The sequence below is a fragment of the Loxodonta africana genome, chromosome 4, assembly GCF_030014295.1.
Source record: "Loxodonta africana isolate mLoxAfr1 chromosome 4, mLoxAfr1.hap2, whole genome shotgun sequence".
NCBI lineage: Eukaryota > Metazoa > Chordata > Mammalia > Proboscidea > Elephantidae > Loxodonta > Loxodonta africana.
In genome coordinates, this window is record NC_087345.1 from 106,211,875 (window position 1) to 106,236,132 (window position 24,258).

The 24,258-nt window shown below is 37.0% G+C and overlaps 1 protein-coding gene across 8 annotated transcripts in view; it reads right to left on the reverse strand.

Moving 5' to 3' along the window:
• Positions 1-3,016: 3,016 nt before the first annotated feature.
• FGD4 (FYVE, RhoGEF and PH domain containing 4) overlaps positions 3,017-24,258 on the reverse strand; it is a 158,564-nt gene continuing 137,322 nt past the window's right edge. For all 8 annotated transcript variants that reach the window (XM_023555245.2, XM_023555255.2, XM_010595746.3 and 5 more), the window contains 3 exons: positions 17,827-17,967; positions 14,275-14,415; positions 3,017-10,610 (listed from right to left, as the gene is read on the reverse strand). In XM_023555245.2, the coding sequence (XP_023411013.1) occupies positions 10,353-10,610; positions 14,275-14,415; positions 17,827-17,967 (540 nt within the window). In that variant the 3' untranslated portion in view covers positions 3,017-10,352. The remainder of the gene's footprint in view (positions 10,611-14,274; positions 14,416-17,826; positions 17,968-24,258) is intronic.

The window sequence follows — 24,258 nt, forward strand, 5'->3', positions numbered from 1 at the left end:
TAAAAGCAAACATCCACTGTGCTAAATTAAAGGTCAACTAGGGTTTTCATCATTATGTTTTGCAGTCCTTGATGTGTTTTGATGTGATGTGATTAGGGATCTCTTATTAACAAAAAAATTAACTTTATGAAACTTGGAAGATTTTCTCTCATCCTTTGTTCCAAAGGTCTGCATCTATAACAATCTGATACTTTGGAAGGGAAGTTCTGTTCAGTTTTTTCTTTAGATAACCTAACTTTTGTATTCAATGAGTGTTTACTGAGTGCTTACAATGTACTAGGCTCTGTACTATGGATTTGAATTATCAGTGATCAAAATAGATTTAAACAAAAAAATCCTTGCCCCTGAGGTGCCTATGTTCTAGGAGGCATAGACAATAAGTAACAAACATAAAAATAAGTAAATTATGTTTAGTATGTTACAAGATGCTAAGAGCTACAGGGGGAAAAATAAGAAACACTGGTGTTGCAATGGTTAAGTACTTGGCTTCTGACCAAAGTGTTGGCAGTTTGAACCCACCCGGTGGCTCTACTGGAGAAAGACTCGTTGATCTGCTCCTGTAAAGTTAACAGCCTAGAAAACCATATGGGGAAGTCCTGCTCTGTCACATGGGGTCACTATAAGTCAAAATCTAGTCAACAGCACTTAACAACAACAACATCGGGGGGGAAAAATAGATCAGATTAAGGGTGAATGGGAGTGTCAGGTTGGTAGTGGAGGCAGTTACAATTTAAAATGTGTGGTCTTGTTAGGACTCACTGAGAAGATGAGATTTGAGCAAAGACTTTAAACTGGTGAAGTTAATCATGCAGATACCTGGGGACAGAGCATTGCAGGAAGAGGGGACAACCAATGTATGTGTTACATGCTGGAGTGTACCTGGCTTGTACAGGAAGAGGCCTATGGTACAGGGTGGAGGGATGGGGATCACTTGGGCCTTGTGACTTTGGCTTTTATTCTGAGTGAAATGAGGAGACACTGGAGGGGGCGGGGTAGAGGAATGACATGATCTCACTTGTGCTTTAACAGGCTCCTGTGACTGCATATTTTTGAGAATGTGGAGTAGGGTGAAGGGTGGAGATGGCAAGGGTAGAACAGGGAGACTAATTAGGAAGCTATTGGAAACCCTGGTGGTGCAGTGGTTAAGAGTTTGGCTGCTAGCCAAAAGGTTGGCAGTTCAAATCCACCAGCAGCTCCTTGGAAATCCTATGGGGCAGTTCTATTCTGTCCTACAGGGTTGCTATGAGTCGAAATCGACTTGACAGCAACGGGTTTTTTTTTTTTTTTTTTTTATTACAATAATGCAGGCAAGAGATGATGGTGGTGCAGACCAGAATGGTAGCAGTGGAATTGGTGAAAGAGAATCGGATTCTGGACGTGTTTTGAAGTTAGAGGTGATGGAATTTCCTGATGTACTGAATGTTGTGTGTGAGAGAGAAAGGAATCACAGATGAAGCCTATGGCCTGAACAACTTGAAAAACAGAATTATCATCAACTGAGATGGGAAAGATTATAGACTGAGTAAGCATTAAACCAGTGTGTCTCAAATGAAGTTTCCCATCATAGTCACGTGGGGAATTTTTGAAAATGTTGATGTCCAGAGCCCAACCCAAACAAATAGAATTTCTGAGAGTTGGGCCAGTACATCACTGTTTAACTACTCCCCAGGTGACTCTAATGTGCTGTCAGGGCTGCAAACCTTTGCATTAAGTAAGTCTCTATTAATTAACAATTATGTCCTGAATGTCTCATATTGGCCAGACAAGACACTACTGTTCTCTCATTTAAGTCCCACAACTCTTCCAGGAAGAGTTTGGGCTGAATGTGCCAAACAGTAAGTGGCAGAGTGAGGGATTTCTAGATAGTTCCCTATGACTTAAAGTCCTTCCCACTATAAGCTTGCTTCTCCAGGGGTGGTTTAGGGAGAAACAGCATCACCTGGGACCTTATTAGAACTGCATTATCACAGACCTGCTAAATCAATCTGCATTTAACAAGATCCCCAGGTGCTTCATATACACATTAGAATTTGAGAAGCCTAGAATTGTGCCACACGGATGCTGTTCACCATTTGGATGCTGTTCACCATTTCCGTTCTGGCATAAGGTAGATCCAAATAGATCATATTGATGAGCCAAGGGCAATGTTTGTTTTTCAGGAATCCTTCAGTTGATGCCAATTGCTTATAAGTATCAATTAAAAAAATCACTAATTAATTATTTAAAGCCTGAAGGAAAAACAAAAAAGGATAAACTTTTAAAAGGATTATCTCTGGAAATATTTTACTTTCAAAATCATACTAAAAACTAAAAGTCACTTAGGATTTCTTTTTGGAAGGTTTTTTTTTTATTATTTGTATAGTGACACACACAACAAAACATACAATATTTTATCAATTTCTACACATACACTCCAGTGACATTGATTACATTCTTCAAGTTGTACAACTATCCTCACTCTTTTTCCGAATTATTCCATCCATCATCTACGTACATTCAGTGCACTCTAAGCAAAAAAAAACTTTTTTCACCTCCCTCCCACCTTTTGTACCCATTAATTACTTTTGGTTTCCATATATTTGCTCATTTCATATAAGTGACATTATGCGGTATTTGTCCGTTTGTGTCTGACTTATTTTGCTCAGCATAATGTCCTCTAGGTTCAACTAGGTTGTGGCATGCAACAGGACTGCATTCCTTTTTATGGCTGAGTAATATTTCATTGTATGTAAATACCACATTTTGTTTATCAGGTGATGGACATTTTGGTTGTTCCCACCTTTTGGCTATTGTGAACAATGCTGCAATGAACATTGGTGCACACGTATCTGTTCGCCTGGCTGCTTTGGGGTCTTTTGGGTATATACGTGAGAGTGGAATTGTTGGGTCTTATGGTAATTCTATGTTCAACTTGTTGAGGAACTGCCAGGCTTTTTCCACAGTGCCTATACCAATTTACACACAGTGGTTGAATATTTGTTTCTCCACAACCTTGCCAATACCTAGTGTTTCCTGATTTTTGTCTTTTTTTTTTTTTATCTTTGCCATTCTAATGGGTTTGAGATGGTATGTCATTGTGGTTTTGATTTGCATCTCACAAGGGCTATAGAGAAACCCTGGTGGCTTAGTGGTTAAGAGCTACAGCTGCTAACCAAAAAGGTCAGCAGTCCAAATCCACTAGGTGCTCCTTGGAAACTCAATGGAGCTGTTCTACTCTGTCCTATAGGGTTGCTATCAGTCAGAATCGACTCCATGATAAAGGGTTTGGTCAGGTTTTAGTGACTAATGAAGGAGCCCTGGAGGTGCAGTGGTTACAGTGCTCAGCTGCTAACCTAAAAGTCAGCAGTTCGAACCCACCAACCACTCCATGGGAGAAAGATGTGGCAATCTATTTCCAGAAAGACTTACAGCCTCAGAAACCTTATGGGGCAGTTCTCTATCCTATAGGGTCGCTGTGAGTCCGAATCAACTTGATGGCAGTAGATGGAGTGGCTAATGTCTTTCAGCATCTCTTCATTTGCTTGTCTATTTGAATATCCTCCTTGGTAGAATATTTGTTCAAGTCCTATGCTCAATTTTTGATTGGGCTGTTTCTCCTTTTGTTGTTGAATTGTAGAAGTATTTTATAAATTTTGGATAATAAACCTTTATTGAATATATGGTTCCCCCAAAATTTCACCCACTCTATAGGTTTTTTTTTTTTACTTTTTTGATAAAGCCTTTTGATGCATAGAAATATTTAATTTTCATGAGGTCCCATTTGTCTATTTTGCCTTTAGCTACTAATGCTTTTGGTGTATCTGATAAACCAAACAAAACAAAAGCTTTTGGTGTGTCTGATAGCTTATCACAAAAACCTAGATCCTATAGCTTCATCCTGACATTTTCTTCTATGAATTTTATGATTTTAGTTTTCACATTAAGGTCCTTGATCCATTTTAAATTGGTTTTGTGTTTGGTGACCCGACCTGGTTCATTTTTCTGCATGTGGATATCCAATTTTTCCAGCACCATTTATTGAAGAGGTATTTCCTTCCCATTGGATGAAATTTAGCACCCTTGTCAAAAATATGCATGAATTTATTTTGGGCTCTTTATTCTATTAGTCTGTATGTCTGCTATTATACAAGTACTAGGCTGTTTTAATTACTGTAGCTTTATAGTATGATTTGAAGTCAGGAAGTGTTGTCTTTCTTCTTTTAGGATTGCTTTAGTTATTCGGGGTCCCTTGTCCTTTCAAATAAATTTTGCTTTATTTTTTGTTTTGATTTATTTTAGTTTTTTTTTTAATCCAAAGCTAATAAAGTAACTGAAACCCAGTGAAGTGTTCCATAAAATACTATTTGTATAGTGCTTTAGAGTCAGAAAAAGTCCCTTTTTACTTATTTCTTGGAATGACCATAAGAGTTTACTACTGGGATTCCAGGGTCCGAGGTCACATAGCAGGCAATAGCAGGACTAAGACTCAAACCCAGTTCCTTTAACTTCCATTTCCATGCTCATTTCACTATATAAGACTGTTGAGTTTAGGCAAATATGATGAACTACTAAGAAAAGCAATCGTTTAATCACTTCCTGGAGATCTAGTCTTGGAGTTATCACAGGGAGAAGCCACGGTCTCTATATTTGGGGAACCTGGGCTTCTGCCACAAGTTTTATTCTTGAAAGACTCAGTTTTTTTTTGGGGGGGGGGCGCTGAGCATGGGGGTGGGAAGGAGCATCAATACCTTACTGGAGTAACTTATTTCTGAGCAGACAACCAAGATCATTGTGAATTGAACATATACAATCTTAGCTGAAAGAACATTTAAGCCTTTAAGATTGATTTAAGGATGTGTTTATTTACAAGATAATGTTTAATATTTAATAGAATTAAAGTGCTTAATTTTACAATGTTTCCAATTATCTGCCTTTATGACCAAATATACATATGTTACATAATATATACACTCTCTGCAAGTATTTTACATTCATATAACTAGAAAAGAAAAATTACTTTTCATGTACACCTTTTCACATTTGAATCAATTGTAAAATTCAAAGAGCATACCTTTTCAAACTGATTAGTCAACAATTGAAAAGAAAAACCCAGATAATATCTGTTAAAAAATATCAGTCTATTGTCATTCACAAAGTGAAATGCTAATTTGGTGAAAAAGTTATACACAGACATGATTGTTTTGCTAATGAAGAGAGACCCCCCCCATGATACATTCCAACATCCCTATACTGTGTAATATATAATGCAATTCTGTTATCATAATGGTCCCCACAGACTATCATATTCCTTCCCAAACCTCTGTATCACTCTACTTATTTGGTATTCACTTATTAAATATGCTATAATGAGATCTCTTGATTTACTTTTTCACTAAGTCTACCACAACAAATTTTAGGAAGGGGTAACCATCATGTAACTCTCATTGACCCACAAGGAGTGAAAAACTCTCTCATAGAAGCCATGTACTGTTTCATCTCAGAACAATGAAAAGACACTGCATTCTGCCAAATTCTCAGCCCAGAAATACATGATTGATTTTGGAGAGATTTTTTTGCCTCAGTGAAAAGTATAGAGAATGGCCAAAGAGAATACATTTTTTTAAAGCCTAAAGGGATACAAAAAGTAATGACAAGATAACCAATGATACAATTTAGAGGCCAAAGTGAAAGGCCTGGTTGCCACGGATCCTATCAGCATGCAATTACATAGATTTATATCTTATAGTTTATATTCCTTCTGCAGTTTATTTTCCTTTCAACATACGTTGCTCTGACTGGGAGACCAGCAGTCTCCTCCTGTCTACCGTGCTGTTCATGCTTACTTTCTAATCTTTTTCCTGTCTGTCATATCTGTAAAGAAAGCAAAGTTATCTTCTCATGACTACATGACTAAGGGGCATATACAAGGATGAATTATACATCAAAACCCATGTGAATAATTTAAGTTAAAATATTTAAGTTAAAAAGAAAAGTTTCTATAAAAAATTTCATTTCTGTGGAAAGACAGAATTGAAAATTAACAATGTTTTTCCATATATACATACACGTATAAATTCACAGAAAAAGTTTTTTAAGTAGACCTATTCTAGTGGTCCTTAGATATAATAGTCATATTTTCTAAATCTAAAGAATCTACAGGAGATAGTAGTACGAAAATAAAAAGCAGTTTGAGTCTACTAAAATTGAGTAAGAATGAAAAAGTAACATGATCCGCTACAGATCTCAATACAGTCCTAAGCACAGGAACTGGTTAGCCACAGTTCTTATATTAATACATTCTTGAAGAATATAAAATTTAAGAATGAAAACATTGACATTTTTACCTTTGAAATTAATATTAGCTTATAAATTCCATGTGCTTAATCTTCAACCAGCTAACACGATATAAACATCATGTCCTGTAAGAAATTTTAATTGGTCTTATACTCTGTGTGGTAGCAAGGATACCTGCATAAAAATAAGACCTTCATTCCCTAGGAGTTTATTTGCTCTTGTTGGTGCCTTTTCCCCAGGATACATTCAGTCTAGAAAGTTAGAGAGTTATCACAGACAGTATGCTCAGAATAAGAACTTAAGGCTTTGGATATAATCAGAAATGAGATCTAAAATTTAAAGGGGAAAAAAAACCCTGTGTCCACGAAGTAGAGATAAGAAAAAGTAAAACAGAATGTGAGCTCGCAGAAGTAATTTTGATAAAAATTTTTTAGAAGGCATCAATTAATCTTTAACCCTGCAACAGCACGAAGTCTGTCCTTTATTTAAAAGGTTAGTTTTTGTACAAAGTTCAGTAATTTTTTAAAATTGAGTTTATTTTTTATTTTCTAATTGGGGTAGTTCATTCACTAAAGATAAGCACACCAACCTGTATGTTGAATTAAACTTCATGGAAAATGAAATGTAGCTTGATAAAGTAGTGCAGATGTGCTTTAATTGTTTCACCATCCATATCCTTTGCATAAATAAAAAATATTTTTGATAGTTATCTGAATCTAAGGAAGAATGCCCCTCCACCCTACTGTCTTGTCCCTATACTCAACAATTTGAATTATAGTATTACTTCTAGGAAACTAATTTTCTATATATCCTTTGGCTCTAGGGGCCTTCATATTAAATTTTCATTATAAAAACATACCCTGAAGAGTTTTATTGCTTGCATACATGATGGCATTATAGATATGTTTATTATGAAAGTGGCTAGTAGCATTTTTCATTATTGAACTCCACTTAAAATCTGGAGATAAATGTCTGCACTACATTTCATGCTTAATATACCAAACAGTAGACATTCAATTTTAGCAAAAGTGAAATTTAAGTTTAAAAAATTGGAATGCTTTTTAATGAACAGCAGTTTTTATCAAATAAGTATGTTCAAGTTTGAAGGAAGGCCCCTTAAAGAAAAATGACTCAGAAAACACCAAATGACAGAAAATAAAGAATTAAGACCCATATGGAATACTGGTTTTAGTAGGAAAGCAACCAGTTATTTTTTAATGTTCAATTTGTCATGACTGCTCAGGTGTCTCAGAAAGCAAAAGACATACTCCTGTAACCAATCACACGTTGGATCTTTCGGTTTAGTTAAGTGTTTTAAGATGGCTGACTTAAAAGAGTCTTCTCCGCCTTTTAGTAAGTAAAAGCATTAGTGATTCTTTAACAAGAGAGATGCAGGTGAACAGCTTCTTTGTGCTTGGCTGAAGATTGTGCGGTACAAAGTGAAGGATGGTGACTGAATAACCAAAATTTCTTTTTAGCACTAATATTTCTAATATTCTTTTTATTAAAGATAATGGATATTGTAAGTGATAGTAAATACTTGAGTATTTCAATAATATAAATTAAATAGCATTGATATTTATTGAGCCAAAAATTGACTGTGTCCATGTCACTTCCAGTCCAGGAGAAGAACATAATAGTAGGTAAAATATAGTTCTTGCTGTTTAAAATATTTTTCAAAAATAATCTGGCCTATAAATCTTCTAACTGGCCCTTACATTCTATTGTTCTATCCAAATTTACAAAAGGCATCTTCCCCTGATAATCATGCCACATTTTTATTGCTTCTCTTTTCTCATGATTCAGAACACCAAAACATCATCTACAGCTTTAGTTTAACCTTTTCAATAACCACCCACAACACACATGTACACACACACACACACACACACAGTTGCTAACTAGAAAATAGAAGCAATATAAATTTTCTTTTAGTCTGTCCCTGATTTAATAGGGCCTAAAAAAAAAAAATTTTTTTTTTTTTAAGATGCTACCTTTATCTCTTTTTTGGCTCTGATTATTTGGGTTCATGTTAGTGATCATGGCTGGTATTCCTTTTATGGAGAAAGGGAACCTAATCATGTCACTGATAATTGGTTCACCTGCTCCTTTTGGATGGAAAAAAATAGGAGATATTTCTAATATTTCTTAAAGCAATGGGTCCTGAATAAATGTGTGGCAGTCTCAAATTCTGAGTAAACCTGTTCTACAGTTAAGGTGTAATCGTCAAAGGCAGAGAATAATGAGTTCATTTCCTGTGGGTATCTAGCAGACTGATGCTTTAAAAAATGAGAATGTTTGCGGTATGACAGGGTAAAGGAAAAAAATCCTTTTGTCAAATTAGACCTTTTAAGTTAAGCAGTCACCTTAAAGTGAGATTTTAATCACAAGTAAAATATAATAAAGAAGCCTTTGAGAAAAGGAGTCATATTTTGTCTATTGAAGTTCCTCAGAAGATAGAAAAAAATTATCAAATCCTCTTAAATCATTTTGTCCCTCCCTACAGCCTGCCATTAAAGTATTTTTCTCTCAATATTTTGTGTTTTCCCCCTCTCTTCTCTGGTGAGGTGGTTTATGGACTTGAGCATAAACTTCCTTCACTACCCACCAAACACAGATTATCACATGTGAATTTTGTGTCATAACTCACAAAGAGATAGGCCCACACAGTTATCTTAATTGTTATATATAGTCCTCATTTAACCATGCTTAACAGTCTTATGGAGCTCTGGTGGCAGAGCGGTTAAAAGCTCAGTGGCTAACCAAAAGGTCGGCAATTTGAATCCACCAGCTGCACCTTGGAAACCCTATGGGGCAGTTCTACTCTGTCCTATAGGGTCGCTATGAGTCGGAATGGACTCAATGGCAACAGGTTAACAGTCTTATGGAAAAAATATTGCAATAAACGTAGTTTCCACACACCGCAGTTCTTTGTAAGCTCAAGCGTCTTATACGGTTTAGGTGAAGATTTTTGAACATGCTGATGCTAACTGCTGCAACAATTATGGGATTTGAAATGGTAAAATAACCTGTACGACCGACAGTCCCAGTGACCAAAACACACGTTATCTCAGAATAATAACCAAGACTAAAGCATTAACTGAACTCTCATATTTAACTACGTATTATTAGCACCTTCAAAAAGAGGCACTGTTTTAAATAGGCACAGAACGGAAAAAAAAAAGGACTTTGGAAATATTGTTGGAATTCACTAATATATCCCATGTCACATAAATTACTGCTTTTTCTTATTATAAAAATATCAATACCCTTAGATGTCAGATGTCAATCAGTTAAACATAAATCACCCAAAACATGTAAGTTTAGAACACTGTTCAATTCTAAGATAAAACATGCTTTGTATTTAAAAAATAAATTAGAGACAAATATGAACCTAAAGCTGAGGAGAAAAAGCATGTATTGTGTGTGTGTGTATATATATATATATATTTATATTTAATACTATGAACACGTAATTGCTATATACTTAAGGTATTTTATTCTTATGAATATTTCTACAAAAAACAAGTATTACCTTTTCTTAACATGTCAAAAGCCTAACATCAACAATTTGTCCTTTTGTTTTAAAAGAGCATATGTTGTTTATTTAGCATTATGAACTAAATTAAATAAGCTAATATAATAACCTAAACTGTCCCTGTATTTTTTTTTTTACCATGGATCTATTTTGGCAACATGGAGGTATATCTTCAAACTGTCACAAGTCCTACATGTGAAAAACACATTAAATAATTTTTTTTTTCTTAAATGAAAGTCACCCATTCTAACCTGATAGTGAGAGAACCAATTAATACCATTTTCTTCAAGACAAAAATACACATTCAAGAACTAGCTCATAAAAAATGCTCCACTTTTCACATTACTTCAAAATTTATCAGTGGAATGGCTCTGCATGTGAATTTCACTAAAACTACATAAATATAGGAGAATAGTCCCCAAACGATGCATTTATGAGCCTGTATATTTTAACATAAAGTGCTGAGAGATGAATAAGGAGACTGGGAATGTCTTGAGCTGTAAATCTTGAGACCCCCCCACACTGTGGCTGGTCCTGGAGTTCAGCATTCTGATTTTGATTTAGGTTCAGCGTGATCGTCCCAGGTGGCTGGATGCTCATTTGGACCATCTGGTGTCTCACCTCTGACAGCTAAGAGGATGATTTTCAGCCACTTCTGTTTCAGTTCCTCACTGTCTGCAGCGAAGCTGTGCACGGACTTGGACTGGGTCAGTCTGAAACTGTGCGGCAGGTCTGCACTCCTTGGCATGTCATCCACAACATAGCCCAGAAGTGGAATGGTGGCCTGGGCTCTGACGTCCTAGGGAAAATACATCGTACATATGAGTGAGTGTATAATGTATTAGCTTGCTGCCGCTTTTTCTACCACTGCCCCACACAAACTCGCACTGTGAGCTCTTTATAGGCACACTGCCCTATACATGAGGCCTCTGGTAATGTTGCCTGAAAGAATTCACAAATGTGAGCTGACACCCAAAGCAGCCAGGACTTACTTGAAGCTATACCTCCTCTCAGTGAGGAAGCCCATTCAGCTCTCCATTCAATGAGAAAGGGAAGAAAGAAAGTTCCTTATTGTATAAAACCAACAAATGTTGATGATGACTTCATTATTAAAGGAGTTTTATTTGGTAATTCACTCATTCGTCTGTTTACTTACAGAGAAAAACTTATAAGAAAAACAATGAAATATATACCTTGGTATTTTAATCTATTGCTAAAATAATTTTACTAGCCCTTAATGTAGATACAGGTTAAAATGCAACAGGTACTTTTAAAACTTTTATATTTCCAGAGTGAATGCATAATTGATTTAAGTGTTCTTGGTTTTAATTTTTTTTATTGCAGTAAATATGCCTATAACAAAATGTTTGCCATTGCAGCATTAACTTTTGTTCATCATGTTGTCCAACCATTGTTCTTATCTGTTCCCACATTTTTCCCTCGCCCTTAACACAGAAGCTAGGTGTCCCCTAAGCACTGAGTCCTTCTTTCACGGTTCCACCTGACCTTCCCTGGTAACCACTAACAAGCTTTTGTGTCTCTACACTTGCCTATTCTTGATATTTCATATAAGTGGGATTATACAGCATTTGTCATTTTATGACTGACTTTTTCACTCAACACGATGTTTTTAAGGTTCATCTATGTTGTAGCATGTATTATGGCTTCATAACATTCCATTGTACCTATATGCCACATTTTGTTTATCCAGTCATCTGTTGATGGACATTTAGGTTGTTTCTACCTTTCAGCTATTCTGAATAGTAATGCAGTGAACACTGGTGTACATGTATTTGTGTTCTTGCTTTCAGTTCTTTTGCGTAGATTCCTAGAAGTGGAATTGGTGGATCATACAGGAGCCCTGGAGGCACAGTGGTGAAGAGCTATGGGTGCTAACCAAAAAAGGTCGGTGATTAGAATCTACCAGCCGCTCCTTGAAAACTCTATGGAGCAGTTCTACTCTGCCCTGTAGGGTTGCTATGAGTCAGAATTGACTCGGCAGCAACATGTTTTATAGTGATTCTGTGTCTAAGTTTTTGAGGAATCGCCAGACTGTTTTCCACTGTGGCTGTACAGTTTTGCATTGCACTAGCAATGGAAGAAGGTTCCAGTCTCTCCACATCCTTTTCAACACCTGTGGCTTTATATATTTTTAATCATAGCCATCGTAATGGGTGTGAAGTGATAAGTCATTGTGGTTTTGATTGGTATTTCCCTTAATGACTAATGATGTTGAGCCTCTTTTCATGTGCTTATTGGCCATTTGCATTTCTTTTTTGGTGAAATATCTAATTCCCTTGCCCATTTCTTGGTTGGGTTGTTGGTCTTTTTATTGTTAAGTTGTGGGAGTTATTTGTATATTCTGGCTATTATGCCCTTACCAGATATATAGTTCCCAAAATTTTCTCCTGATCTGTAGGTTGTCTCTTTACTTTAATAAAATCCTTTAATGAACAAAAGGTTTTAAATTTGATAAGGTCCCATATATGTTTTTTCTTTTGTTCCTCATGCCGTTAGTGTCATATATAAGAATTCATTGTTGAAAATTATGTCCCAAAGTATTACCCTTATGTTTTCTTCTAAGAGTTTTATGGTTTTAGATCTTAGATTTAGGTCTTTGATCCATTTTAAGTTAGTTTTTATATATGACCCATTTTAAGTGAGTTTTTATATATGGTGACAGGTATGGGTCCAGTTTCATTCTTTTGTTTGTGGAGATCTACTTGTTCCAGCTCCATTTATTAAAGAGACTATTCTTTCCCCAGTGGATGGATTTAGTGCCCTTTTTGAAGATTAACTGACAATAGATGTGTGGTCTGTATGTCTGTCATTATACCAGTATTGGACTGTTTTGATTACTGCAGCTTTATAACGTGTTTTGAGATTGCGAAGCGTGAGTTTTCCTACTTTGTTCTTTTTCAAGATTGCTTTGGGTATTCGAGTCCCTTGCAGTCCCATAAAAACTTATGAACTGGCTTTTCCATTTCTGCAAAGAAGTTTGTTGGAAATTTGATGGGGATTGCACTGAATCTATAGATTGCTTTAGGTAGTATTGACATCTTAACAATATTAAGTCTTCTGATCCATGAGTACAGAATTTTCTTCCATTTATTTAGGCCTTTAATTTCATATCCAGATTGCTCATTTCTGATTTATAGAAACACACTTAATTTTTGTGTGTTTACCTTGTATCCCGCCATTTTGCTGAGTTCATTTATTACCTCTAGTAGATTTCTTGTGAATTCTTTGGAGTCTTCTATGTAAGGTAAGGACAGAAGCCCTGGTGGTGCAATGGCTAAGCACTCGGTCGATAACCAAAAGGATGGTGGTTCAAACCCACCCAGCGGCTCCATGTGAGAAAAGATCCGGTGATCTGCTTTCAGAAAGATTACAGCCTACAAAACCCTATGGGGTAGTTCTACTCTGTCACATTAGATCGCTATGAGTCAGAATCGACCTGATGGCATCTAACAACAATGTATAGGAGCATGTCATCTGTGAATAATAGCTTTACTTTTTACTTCCTGATTTTGGTAACTTTTCTTTTTCTTGTCTAATCCTCTGGCTAGAACTTCCAGCACAATACTGAATAACAGTGATGAGAGTGGGTATATTGTCCTGTTCCTGATTGTAAGGGGAGAGCACTCAGTCTCTCTACATTCAGTATGATATTAGCAGTGAGTTTTTAATAAATGCCCTTTATCAGATTGAGGAATTTTTCCTTCAATTCTAGCTCATTGAGTATATTTATTACGAAAGGACATTGTATTTTGTCAAATGCCTTCTCTGCATCAATTAAGTTCAGGGCTGAGTAAATTTTTTTTCTCGTTGCAGTTCTTCGTGTACATGTGAGAAGGGTCGAGAACTTAGAACTGCTCATGCCACCATCTTCCCACAATACATTTGCTTGTTTTTTAAATAAAACACAATCTACAGTGCCTGATGCTACCCGTTAGAAGCAAAACTGGAGTCTCTGTTGTTTCCATAGGTTTACTTCGGATCTATACACATATGGTTCTCAAAAAATTGTTACTGAATGTTAACCAAAGATGGATTAAAATTCTCCTTCATCTGAAATTCCATTCTTTTTCAACTATCCATCCATCCAGCAAAATGACAGCCTTTTGTTAATATTGTTTCCTATCATTAAAAAGGCTCATCTCTCCCTTTTGCTTCTCCCTTTCTCCCCATGCTCTATTCTAATACAACCCACTTTTTCTCAAATCTGCTGAATAGGAATGAGAAAAGGGAACAAACGATCATAGGGTGAAGAAAATATTGTCTCTAAAAGGAACCAATCAACTTAAATAACAAACTTGAATGTTAGTTACTCATTAGTTTTCAATTTTAGTGAAATGGTCTGAGCTGTCTTGTTCTACAGAGAAGCAAACTGAAGGATTTTGAACTCATGACCACTGGCCTCCCTCTGTCCCTGACGAGCTCTGTTGCTTCAGTTTATATACCTGTGGGGCGCCGTACATGTACAGCACAAGAGGGTCTTGCTTGGGAATCACACACCAAGTCTTCTGCCAAGGTTTTGACTTCTCCATGTACTGCAGAAAGCTGCACACCACACTGTTTCCAGATACTTCTGCTGATTCAATCTAGAAAAATGGAAAGTGTGTACATGTGAGAGAGAATGAACACATAATGAACTAGACTGAGAAGTAATTCAACTTAAGGAAAACGAAGTGCAATGTGTCTGTATAAAATGTCTCCTTGGAAAGGACCACCTGCAATAATTATTTAAGTACACACCTAGATCTATCACGAACCATGGAAAAATAATTGAGCAAATTTTAACTCTTTATACTACTAGATCTTGAATTTAAACAGAGCTGACATTTATTGACTTCTTACTATGTAGGCACTTTTCTTAACCTTACTACGTGTATAATTTTACTTAATCCTCACACCAACACTGAGAAGTTAGTACTTTCATTATCTCTGAGGCTCAGGGTTTAAATAACTTTCCCAAGATAACACATTTACTAACTGGCATGCCAGAATTTGAACCCAGGCAGTCTGAGTCCAGAGCCTGAACTTTTAACCACAATGCCACACAGACTCAAACTATGTAAGAATGTAATAGCAAAAAGACAAATACTGAACAGCAATCTTTTTCAATTATTTGAGGTCACAGTACCTCAAATAATTAAAAACAATTTTTTTAGTTGCAGTAACTTTTTATAAAGCCATTTACAATTTTCTGAGTTGACACCTAACAATACCCACTCTTCACTTATCGACTATCTCGTTATCTGACATTCTGCATTTACAACAATAATAAAAAAAATCTATTTTGTGCATTAATGAGGCAGCAGACATGGTGGGACAGCTGCAGAGTATCCTGCACCTTGAAGAGGGTCTCTGGGTGGCCTCTGGGAAGCTGGGTCCCCTGCCCTCAGTGGCTCTGTGTCTGCATGGGGCCAGCCTCCTCCGAGCTATTGGGCACCTGTGCTGGGTTCCCAGCTTTTATGCAGTCTGACACTCTGCAGCTCAAAACTGCTGTGGGGTGGGAAGGGGGGAAAGAGGCATCTGAGAGAGTGTTGGGAAGAATTGCATGTGAGTTCAATGACATCTCAAAGTGAGCTGAACTAGGCCTGAAGCCTCTGCCTCAGTGGGGCTAGGTGCATAGCAATCTCCTTTGAAGGATGCTCCAGGCCTTGGTGACTTGCCAGACCTGGAGGGTAGGGCAGGCAGGGGTGGGCATGGAGCCCTGGAGGTGGCTCAGCAAGGGAAGCTCTGACCCAGCATAGGAGGAAGTTAAAGTGGTTAAACAGTGGGCTCTCCAGTCACACAGCCCAGCTTAAACCAGCTCTGTCTCCTCAAAGCCTCCTCTGCAGAGGAATAATCCATAACTGGGCTCATCACTGTGATGAGACCATCAGTAAATCTTGGTGTTGTTATTTCTACGATCATATTTTCTAAAAAAAAAAAAAAAAAATCAGACAAATGGATAGTCTGAAAACACAAACAAAAATCCTCCATTTTCACATAACGACCTGGTCCTTGAAACCTAACCATGTCGATAAGTGAGAAGTAGATGTATATAAATCACTAGCTAAAACGGGAACAAAACCGTTTGACTAAATGATGTTTTTTATTATATACTTTATGGAAAGTAACTGGTCTTCTATCTCTGAAATCCCTGTGGTATGGCTACTCAGTGTCATCTGTAGAACTGTGCTGCTTTGCAAATTCTTTTGTAATCAGTTTGAGATAAGCCTAGAAATAAGAGTAAGCATTTAGAAACTTAAAGTAATTTGACTTTGCCATGATACCCAAGTACAGGACTTTGAATTTTACAAAAATACTGTTCTATCGTGGATTAGAAATAAAACTGGCCCTTCACTTCAGATAGTTTAAGACGCACTGGTTGGCAAATTATGTCTAACAGGCCAACTCCAGCCCACTATTTATTTTTGTATGAATCATGAGTTAAGAATGGTTGTCACAGATAAGGCAATCAATTTTCCGATAGGGAGCACTGACTTTGAACTCCAATTAAGAGAAATGTTATCCCTCCAAAGAGAATTTCATCCTTCTCATTAGTAGATCTATATTATTAAAGATCATACTAAATTACATTTTGAATTTTGTTTGATAATTTGTAGAAATGTGTTTTTTCTTTTGTTATAACAAGTACTACCTACATAATATCCTTGATTTTGCCTCATGGCAAAATCAAAAATGTTCTCTCTCTGATTCTTTACAGAAAAAAGCTTTCTGCTGTGTGGGTCTAGAGTACCTAACACACTAACTGGCAGAAAGTAAGTCTCAAATGTGCATTTACACGTGTGAGCATGCACACGCACATAATACTTCTACTTACAGATTTCTGTATATTCATTTGGCTAGATGAGTTAATCTAATACACATTTCATGAAATGTTTCCCCCAAGTATAATTTTTTTTTTCTATAAAACTAGCTAGAAGTTTTTATTTTGTAGATATAGCCTGAAACTCACACTTAAAACCAGTTGTCTGGCTCATTATATTGTACCTGTCTCATCAGCTGCTGCTGTTTCTGGGGGGTCACTGCAGCATGCCACTCTACCCTCCCTGCCCATGAAAGCCCCCACTGCAGTCTGCCAAACAAGTAATACATATTCCCCAAAAGAATTCAGAATTTCACTTTTAGTTTATAGGTTTACACTTTAACCCAAGTAGATCTTGAAGTTTATAATCTTTTTTCAGTTAATATAAATGACTTTTAAAAACTTACACAATGTAGGTGCTCAGTAAATGCTTATTCTCTAGAAATTCTTAATAAGCTAACTATATCTATAACTCTAGCTACAAAGAATTTTGATCATGAGCCCATGCTTCGAAGGCTTTTCAGGCTGCCTTTGAATTTATTGCCACAAAGGCCTTACTATATAATTTACCCCTTATATTCTTAATATCTTTGAGTGCGAAATTCATTTCAGACACAGGATGCATTACAGTCCCCCAGTGTTGGGGGTCTGAATTTATTCTAAAACATGAGTCAAATTCACTTGGGTGGAAACTTCAATAATATTTCACAATGCAGTTGTCAGACTGCTGTCACTGCCTATTTGATGATGCTCTCGATGCAATAAGTTTGAAGAGTTTTTCAGATAATAAATTTTAATCTCAATTAGAAAAATTTATGCAGTGGTTTTCAAAGTTATTGTGATGAAATGTGGGAAAAAGCTGCCCTATAGAGAAAATATACTATAATAGTTTGGACATTAGACGAGAGGCCAATTAATGCTCTAATATTTGGCTATAGCTACTTTCACCAAATCAACATATTTTCATTTTCCAGTGAATGTTGGTTTAACATAGCCCCCTCTTCTTTCTATATTACCACGTAGGATCCCAAGTCAGCAATACAGGAGTATGAATTATATTCATTGTTGCTCAAATTGCTAAATACTAAGAGAAATAATAATATATATTTTTTATATTCATCAGGGGTAAAAGAGAATTCAAAGTTCCTTGTATAAAAAACTTAAAAAAATCTGATATTTAGTATTTATTTCATACCTCTAGAATTCCCTTCCTTTTCTTCTCTTCACTCTCTGTGAATCCACTTATTATTTGATAGCAGTCTTTACAAACTTTGCTCAGTTTACCACCATCATACTCAAGTTGAGCTTTGTAATCAGAACATTTCCAACAAACCACCTTAAATTGAAAAGAAGGGTAATGAGAAGTGATAATAGTATTTTAAAAATGATTTAAGTGTTAAGCAACAATCAGTTATAGATAATAATAAGTGAAAAAAAGTAAGTGTAAAAGGCAGATTTTTACTACACTAAGAAGAGTCCCATAAACATTAGGAGTGTTTGTCATGATGGTGTGAGCTATCCCATGGTTGTAATAGGCTGGCTGTCAGCTTAGCTTATCCTTGTCTTTCTGATTTCTAAAACTAGGAGATGCTCTTATTCTTTACACCTCTGGATGTTTTATCAACATCCTCCCCAAAATGAACTCATGATTATCCTTGCTGTTAGCTCTCTCCTTACTCCACCCCACCCCACCTACCTCACTCCTCCCAATCTAGTCCCCTCTCACAGTGCTCTCTATAGCAGGATATAGCACAGCCATCTAACCAGTGATGACAAGTCAGAAACGTAGGCGTCATCCCTGACACCTCCCTCTATTTCACCCCATAGATTCACCTTTGTCCTGCTGATTTTATCTCAAACATTTCTTCGATCTGTCTCCCTTTCTACATCTCCCTGTAATCACCAAAGTCCATGCTATCAGCCTCCTAGTTTGGACTACCATTATACACTCCTAAGTGGTCTCCTTGTAGCATTTTTATTGATCTCCACTCTTGGCATCTCTCCAAGCTGTTTTCCAAACAGCAGCCAGATGCTCTTAAAAATGCTACCCTGGTATGTTCTTCCTCTATTTAAAATCCTACAAAGTATTCCCTTTGTTCTTGGATAAAGAACAAATTCTTTGTTCTGCCCCTCTTACTCTCTTTGCTCTTTCTCTTCTGTCACATTGGCTCCTTCCCCCCGTAAAGTGTCATGCATCTCCGCCTTCAGTGAGTTAACTCTTGCTCATCCTTCAGCTATTGGTTCAAATTTCACCTCCTCAAGTAAGACTCCTCTGACTTCCAGAATAGAGCATGTCTCTTGTCACTGTCAAAGTGCTAAAGCTCCCAATACTTTCTTTCACAGCACTGATTCCAGTTTTTAATTATATACTTGTGTGAATATTTGATTGTTTGTCTCCCTTACTAGGCGTGAGAGATTGTCCTTGTATATTCTGCTCACCAGACACACAATAAACATTCATAGACTGTCAGGGAATGAGTGACAATGCAAATGCATGCTGTTTCTTAGTGAACGGTATTTTTCATGTCTATATCTGAAAAATAATACCAAATAACACTTTAATTCCTTTATTTTCATATCATAGTATTTTGATAATCCACATGCAAATACATTTTTGCTTGTTTATCTAAGCCAAGTATGGTAGTACCAGAAATCACGTCAAGCAAACTCAAGGATGGATTAAAAAAAGTCTTACCCTGAGAAAAATATGCTTGTCATTAATTTTGATTATAGAACAGCCTCAGTGAGTCAAAACTAAGTCTTAGGAAAAGAATAAATTTGCAGTATTAAGTGATAATAATCTAAAACAACTAGAAATAAAAATTGTTTTACTTAAACATAAAAAACACTGCAATGCCTACCCTTCTATGCTTATTCACGGCTTTTAGGAGAAAGTATATAATTTCAACTTGGTTTACAAAGCCCTCCAAGACCTGCCTCTACCTATCTTTCTCTAGCTTCATTTCATGTTTTGTTCCTCCTCATTCTTTCCATGTGAAACTCAATCATTCATGAAACCGTGGTCAAATTATGTTCATATGTAGCATCATTACATTTGTGTTGTTGTTAGATGCCATCAAGTTGATTCTGACTCATACTGACCCCTACGTACAAACACAACAAAACACTGCCTGATCTGGCACCATCCTCACAATCATTGCTATGCTTCAGCCCATCGTTACATCCACTGTGTCAATCCATCTCATTGAGGGTCTTCCTCTTTATGCCTGACCTTCTACTTTACCAAGCATAATGTCCTTCTCTAGGGACTGATCCCTCCTGATAACATGTCCAAAGTACATGAGATGAAGTCTTGCCATCCTCACTTCTAAGGAGCATTCTCACTGTACTTTTTCCAAGACAGATTTGTTTGTTCTTCTGGGAGTCCATGGTATATTCAATATTCTTCACAATACCATAATTCAAAGACATCAATAATTCCTCAGTCTTCCTTATTCATTGTCCAGCTTTCTTATGCATATAAAGCGACTGAAAACACCATGCCTTGGGTCAGGCGCACCTTAGTCCTCAAAGTGACATCTTTGCTTTTCAACACTTTTAATTATCATATTGCTTATTAGTCCAGTTGTGAAGATTTTTGTTTTCTTTATGTTGAGGTGTAATCCAAACAGAAGGCGGTAGTCTGTGATCTTCAACAGTAAGCGCTTCAGGTCCTCTTCACTTTCGGCAAAGTTCTGTCCATCTGTATATCACAAGATGTTAATGAGTCTTCCTCCAATCTTGATGCCACATTCTTCATATAGTCCAGCTTCTTGGATTATTTGCTCAGCATACAGATAGAATAAGTATGGTGAAAGGATACAACCTTGACAGACATCTTTCTTGATTTTAAACCACTCAGTATCTCCTTGACTTGTTTGAATGACTGCCTCTTTGTCTACGTACAGGTTGTACTTCAGCACAGTTAAGTGTTCTGGAATTCCGATTTTTTGCAATGTTACCTATAATTTGTTATGATCTACAGAGTTGAATGCCTTTCATAGTCAACAAAACACAGGTAAACATCTTTCTGGTATTCTCTGCCTTCAGCCATGATCCATTTGACATTAGCAATGATATCCCTCATTCCACATCCTCTTCTGAATCAGGCTTGAACTTTGTACTGCTACAACTGTTTTTGAATTATCTTCAGCAAAATTTTACTTGCGTGTGGTATTAATATTCGATAATCTCTGCATTCTGTTGGACCACCTTCCTTTGGACGGACATAAATATGGATCTCTTCCAGTTGGTTGGCCAGATAGCTGTCTTCCAAATTTCTTGACATAGATGAGTGAACGCTTACAGTGTTGCATCCATTTGTTGAAACATCTCAACTGGTATTCCATCAACTCCTGGAACCTTGTGTTTTGACAGTGCCTTCAGTGCAGCTTGCTTGAATACCATTAGTTCTGGATTGCTTCCTTGAATACCATCAATTCTTGATCAAATGCTATCTCCTGAAATGACTGAATGTCAGCTAATTCTTTTTGGTACAGTGACTCTGTGTAGTCCTTCCATCTTCTTTTGATACTTCCTCCGTCATTCAATATTTTGCCCATAGAATCCTTCAATATTGCAACTCCAGGCTTGAATGTTTTCTTCAGTTCTTTTAGCTTAAGAAATGCTGAGCATGTTCTTCCCTTTTGGCTTTCTATCTCCAGGTCTTCAGTCATTAGTGTCCAATGCATCAAATTTATTCTCGATATGGTCTGTAAATTCAGGTGGGATATACTCAAGATTGTACTTTGGCTCTGGTAGACTTGTTTTAATTTCCTTCAGCTTCAACTTGAACTTACATATGAGCAACTGATGGTCTGTTCCACTGTTGGCCTTTGGCGTTGTTCTGATTCATGACATTGAGCTTTTCCATCTCTTTTCATAGAGGTAGCGGATGTGATTCCTGTGTATTCCATCCAGCGAGGTCCACATGTATTACAAAAAAAAAACCCGCTGCCGTCGAGTTGATTCCGACTCATAGCAACCCTACAGGACAGAGTAGAACTGCCCCATAGAGTTTCCAAGGTTGTAAATCTTTACGGAAGCAGACTGCTGCATCTTTCTCCTACAGAGAAAGATGGGTTTGAACCAGTGACATTTTGGTTAGCAGCTAAGTGCTTGTGCCACCAGGGCTCCCTTCCATAGGGACAGTTGCTGTTTATGTTGTTGAAAAAGGTATTTGTAATGAATAAGTTGTTGGTCTTGCAAAATTCTAATATGCGATCTACAGCATCATTTCTGTCACCATGTGCTAACCATAAAAGAATAATTTGTAATTTTAAGTATGTTAAAATTGGTAACTTCTGTTCATCTAATACACCATGAAGACAGTGAAAAGACATTTAGGAGAAGAAGTATGCAATACATATAGCCTACAAAGAACTACTAGCCAAAATATATAATATATTAACAAATATGCAAAAGAAAAAATCTAACAGAAAAATAGACAAAAGCATGAATAGTCATATTACAGAACAGGAAACACAAATTAAGACCGCCATGCTAGCTTCAATAGTGGTTGTAATTTAGTTCTGGGGCTGGGTGTTTGGTTTAAAGGAATTAATGCTAATTGATTTTTCATGCTTTATAACATATGTATATCACACACACACCCACAAACCCATCTTTCTTTCACTTCTCAAATCTCTTGCACATACCCATCTCTCACATATACTCTCTCCCTATATATAACACACACACATATGTATATGATTCTTTTGTATATATCGAAGGTGCAATGGAAAATTAAAACCATGTTCTCAAAGAAGATTTCATGATGTGAAAAAAGGTACCCAATGTAATGTTATTATATGAAATTGCAGTATATAAAACTGTTGTGATTAATAACCTGAGTTTGGAGTCAGAAAATATATTTTTTCTTATTTGAAGAGACTCAGTTTATTATTTGTAAAATGGGGATAACAGAATCTTTCTCATAGTGGAGTTGAGAAAATTAAGAGGTAGTATATATGAAACACTCCAAACAATACCAGGCACTGGTACATGATAAATGGTATTTACAAAACTGCTAGTTTTAGTATTCCTGTTCCTTTCCCCTGGCTTCATTTTTCTTTTATTTCTTATATCAATCAATTGCACTACCATTTGTCCTGTTACCCAAACCTAAACTTTGGAGTCACTCTTGGCTAACCCTTGTTCTCATAAAATCTTGGTTGAACCAATTCCCTTTAACACCAATAGAGTATCTTTGCATGGCATATTGGGCTCTCAATGACCTGGACTCTACCTACGTCTCCACCCCTATTTCTTGCCAGTCCCTGTCTTCTAGTTTTTAGTCCAATAACTTCAATACCAAGCAGCTTGTATTCACGAACATATATCATGTGTATCCTTAATGCCAAACTCAGGCAGTTGGAATTCCTAAGGCTGTCATGCCACCAAGGGAGAGATCTGGTTGTCCATGTTCACCTCAAAGACCAGAAGAACTAACTACATTTTCCTTACTTTCCTATTTACCTGGAAAGCCTGGTGGCGCAGTGGTTGAGTTCAGCTGCTAACCAAAAGGCTGGCAGTTTGAAATCACCAGGCCCTCCTTGAAAACTCTATGGGGTGGTTCTACTCTATCCTATAGGGTCATTATGAGATGGTAATGGGCATTCCTATTTATTTCAGTGTCTAAGAGAAGGATAAGCCTCTCTGGTTATTTATTTTCACCTAGCCTTATCCCCATACATACTGTTGGGTGCCATCAAGTCTATTCCAACTCAGAGTAACCCCATGTGACAGAGTAGAACAGCCCCATAGGGTTTTCTAGGCTGGAATTGTTACAGAAGCAGATCACTAGTCCCTCTTCCAGAGCTACTGTGGGAGTTTGAACCACCAACCTTTTGGTTAGCAGCTGAGTGCTTAACTGCTGTGCACCAGGGCTCCTCATCCCTATACATGCTGTTCTGTAACTTAATCTGATTCAGGCCCCTCCTCCCCTGCCCCCATTACCTCTTTTTCTCTTCTCAAAACCTTTGCATTGGGCCCTCTGGAACTCTCACTCTCTGGTCGAACTCTTCTATATCCCCCCTCAGATTCTTTACAAGTAGAGGCTGCTTTTCCTCACCTCTGAGAGCCTCAGGGCTAAGAGCTGGGATTTACATTCTATTGTTTTTTGTTCCCCAGTGACTTTTCTCACTTAGAAAAACTGCTGGCATCTTTGAGGCCCAATATCATCTGGCTCTACTTTCCTCCCCTACTGAGCTATCATCTCCCTATACCTTCCCATTCACTCAGGAATTTATAACTTCAGGATCATGGTCCTCCTTTCCACCACAGTATCTAGTGATTTCAACATTCATGTGAATAACTCACTAACTCTGATTTCTCAGTTCCCTATTGCCAATGCTCTTCTCAGCCAGTCTATCTTAGCTAAGCACTCTCATGGTCACATACTGGACTGTGTCTTTACCAGCGATGGAGCCACATCTGGCATCTCAAGTCCCACCATTCCACTGTTTGACCACCATCTCTTCTATTTCCAATTCACTTGCTCCAAGCTGTCCTCTACCATAGAACTTTTAGAAATTCTTCAGTCCATTGACCCCACTACTTTCTCATTAATCACCAATCCTACTTGCCTAGCTTTATTGTCCTTATCCAGTCTAGAGTTCCCTCATTT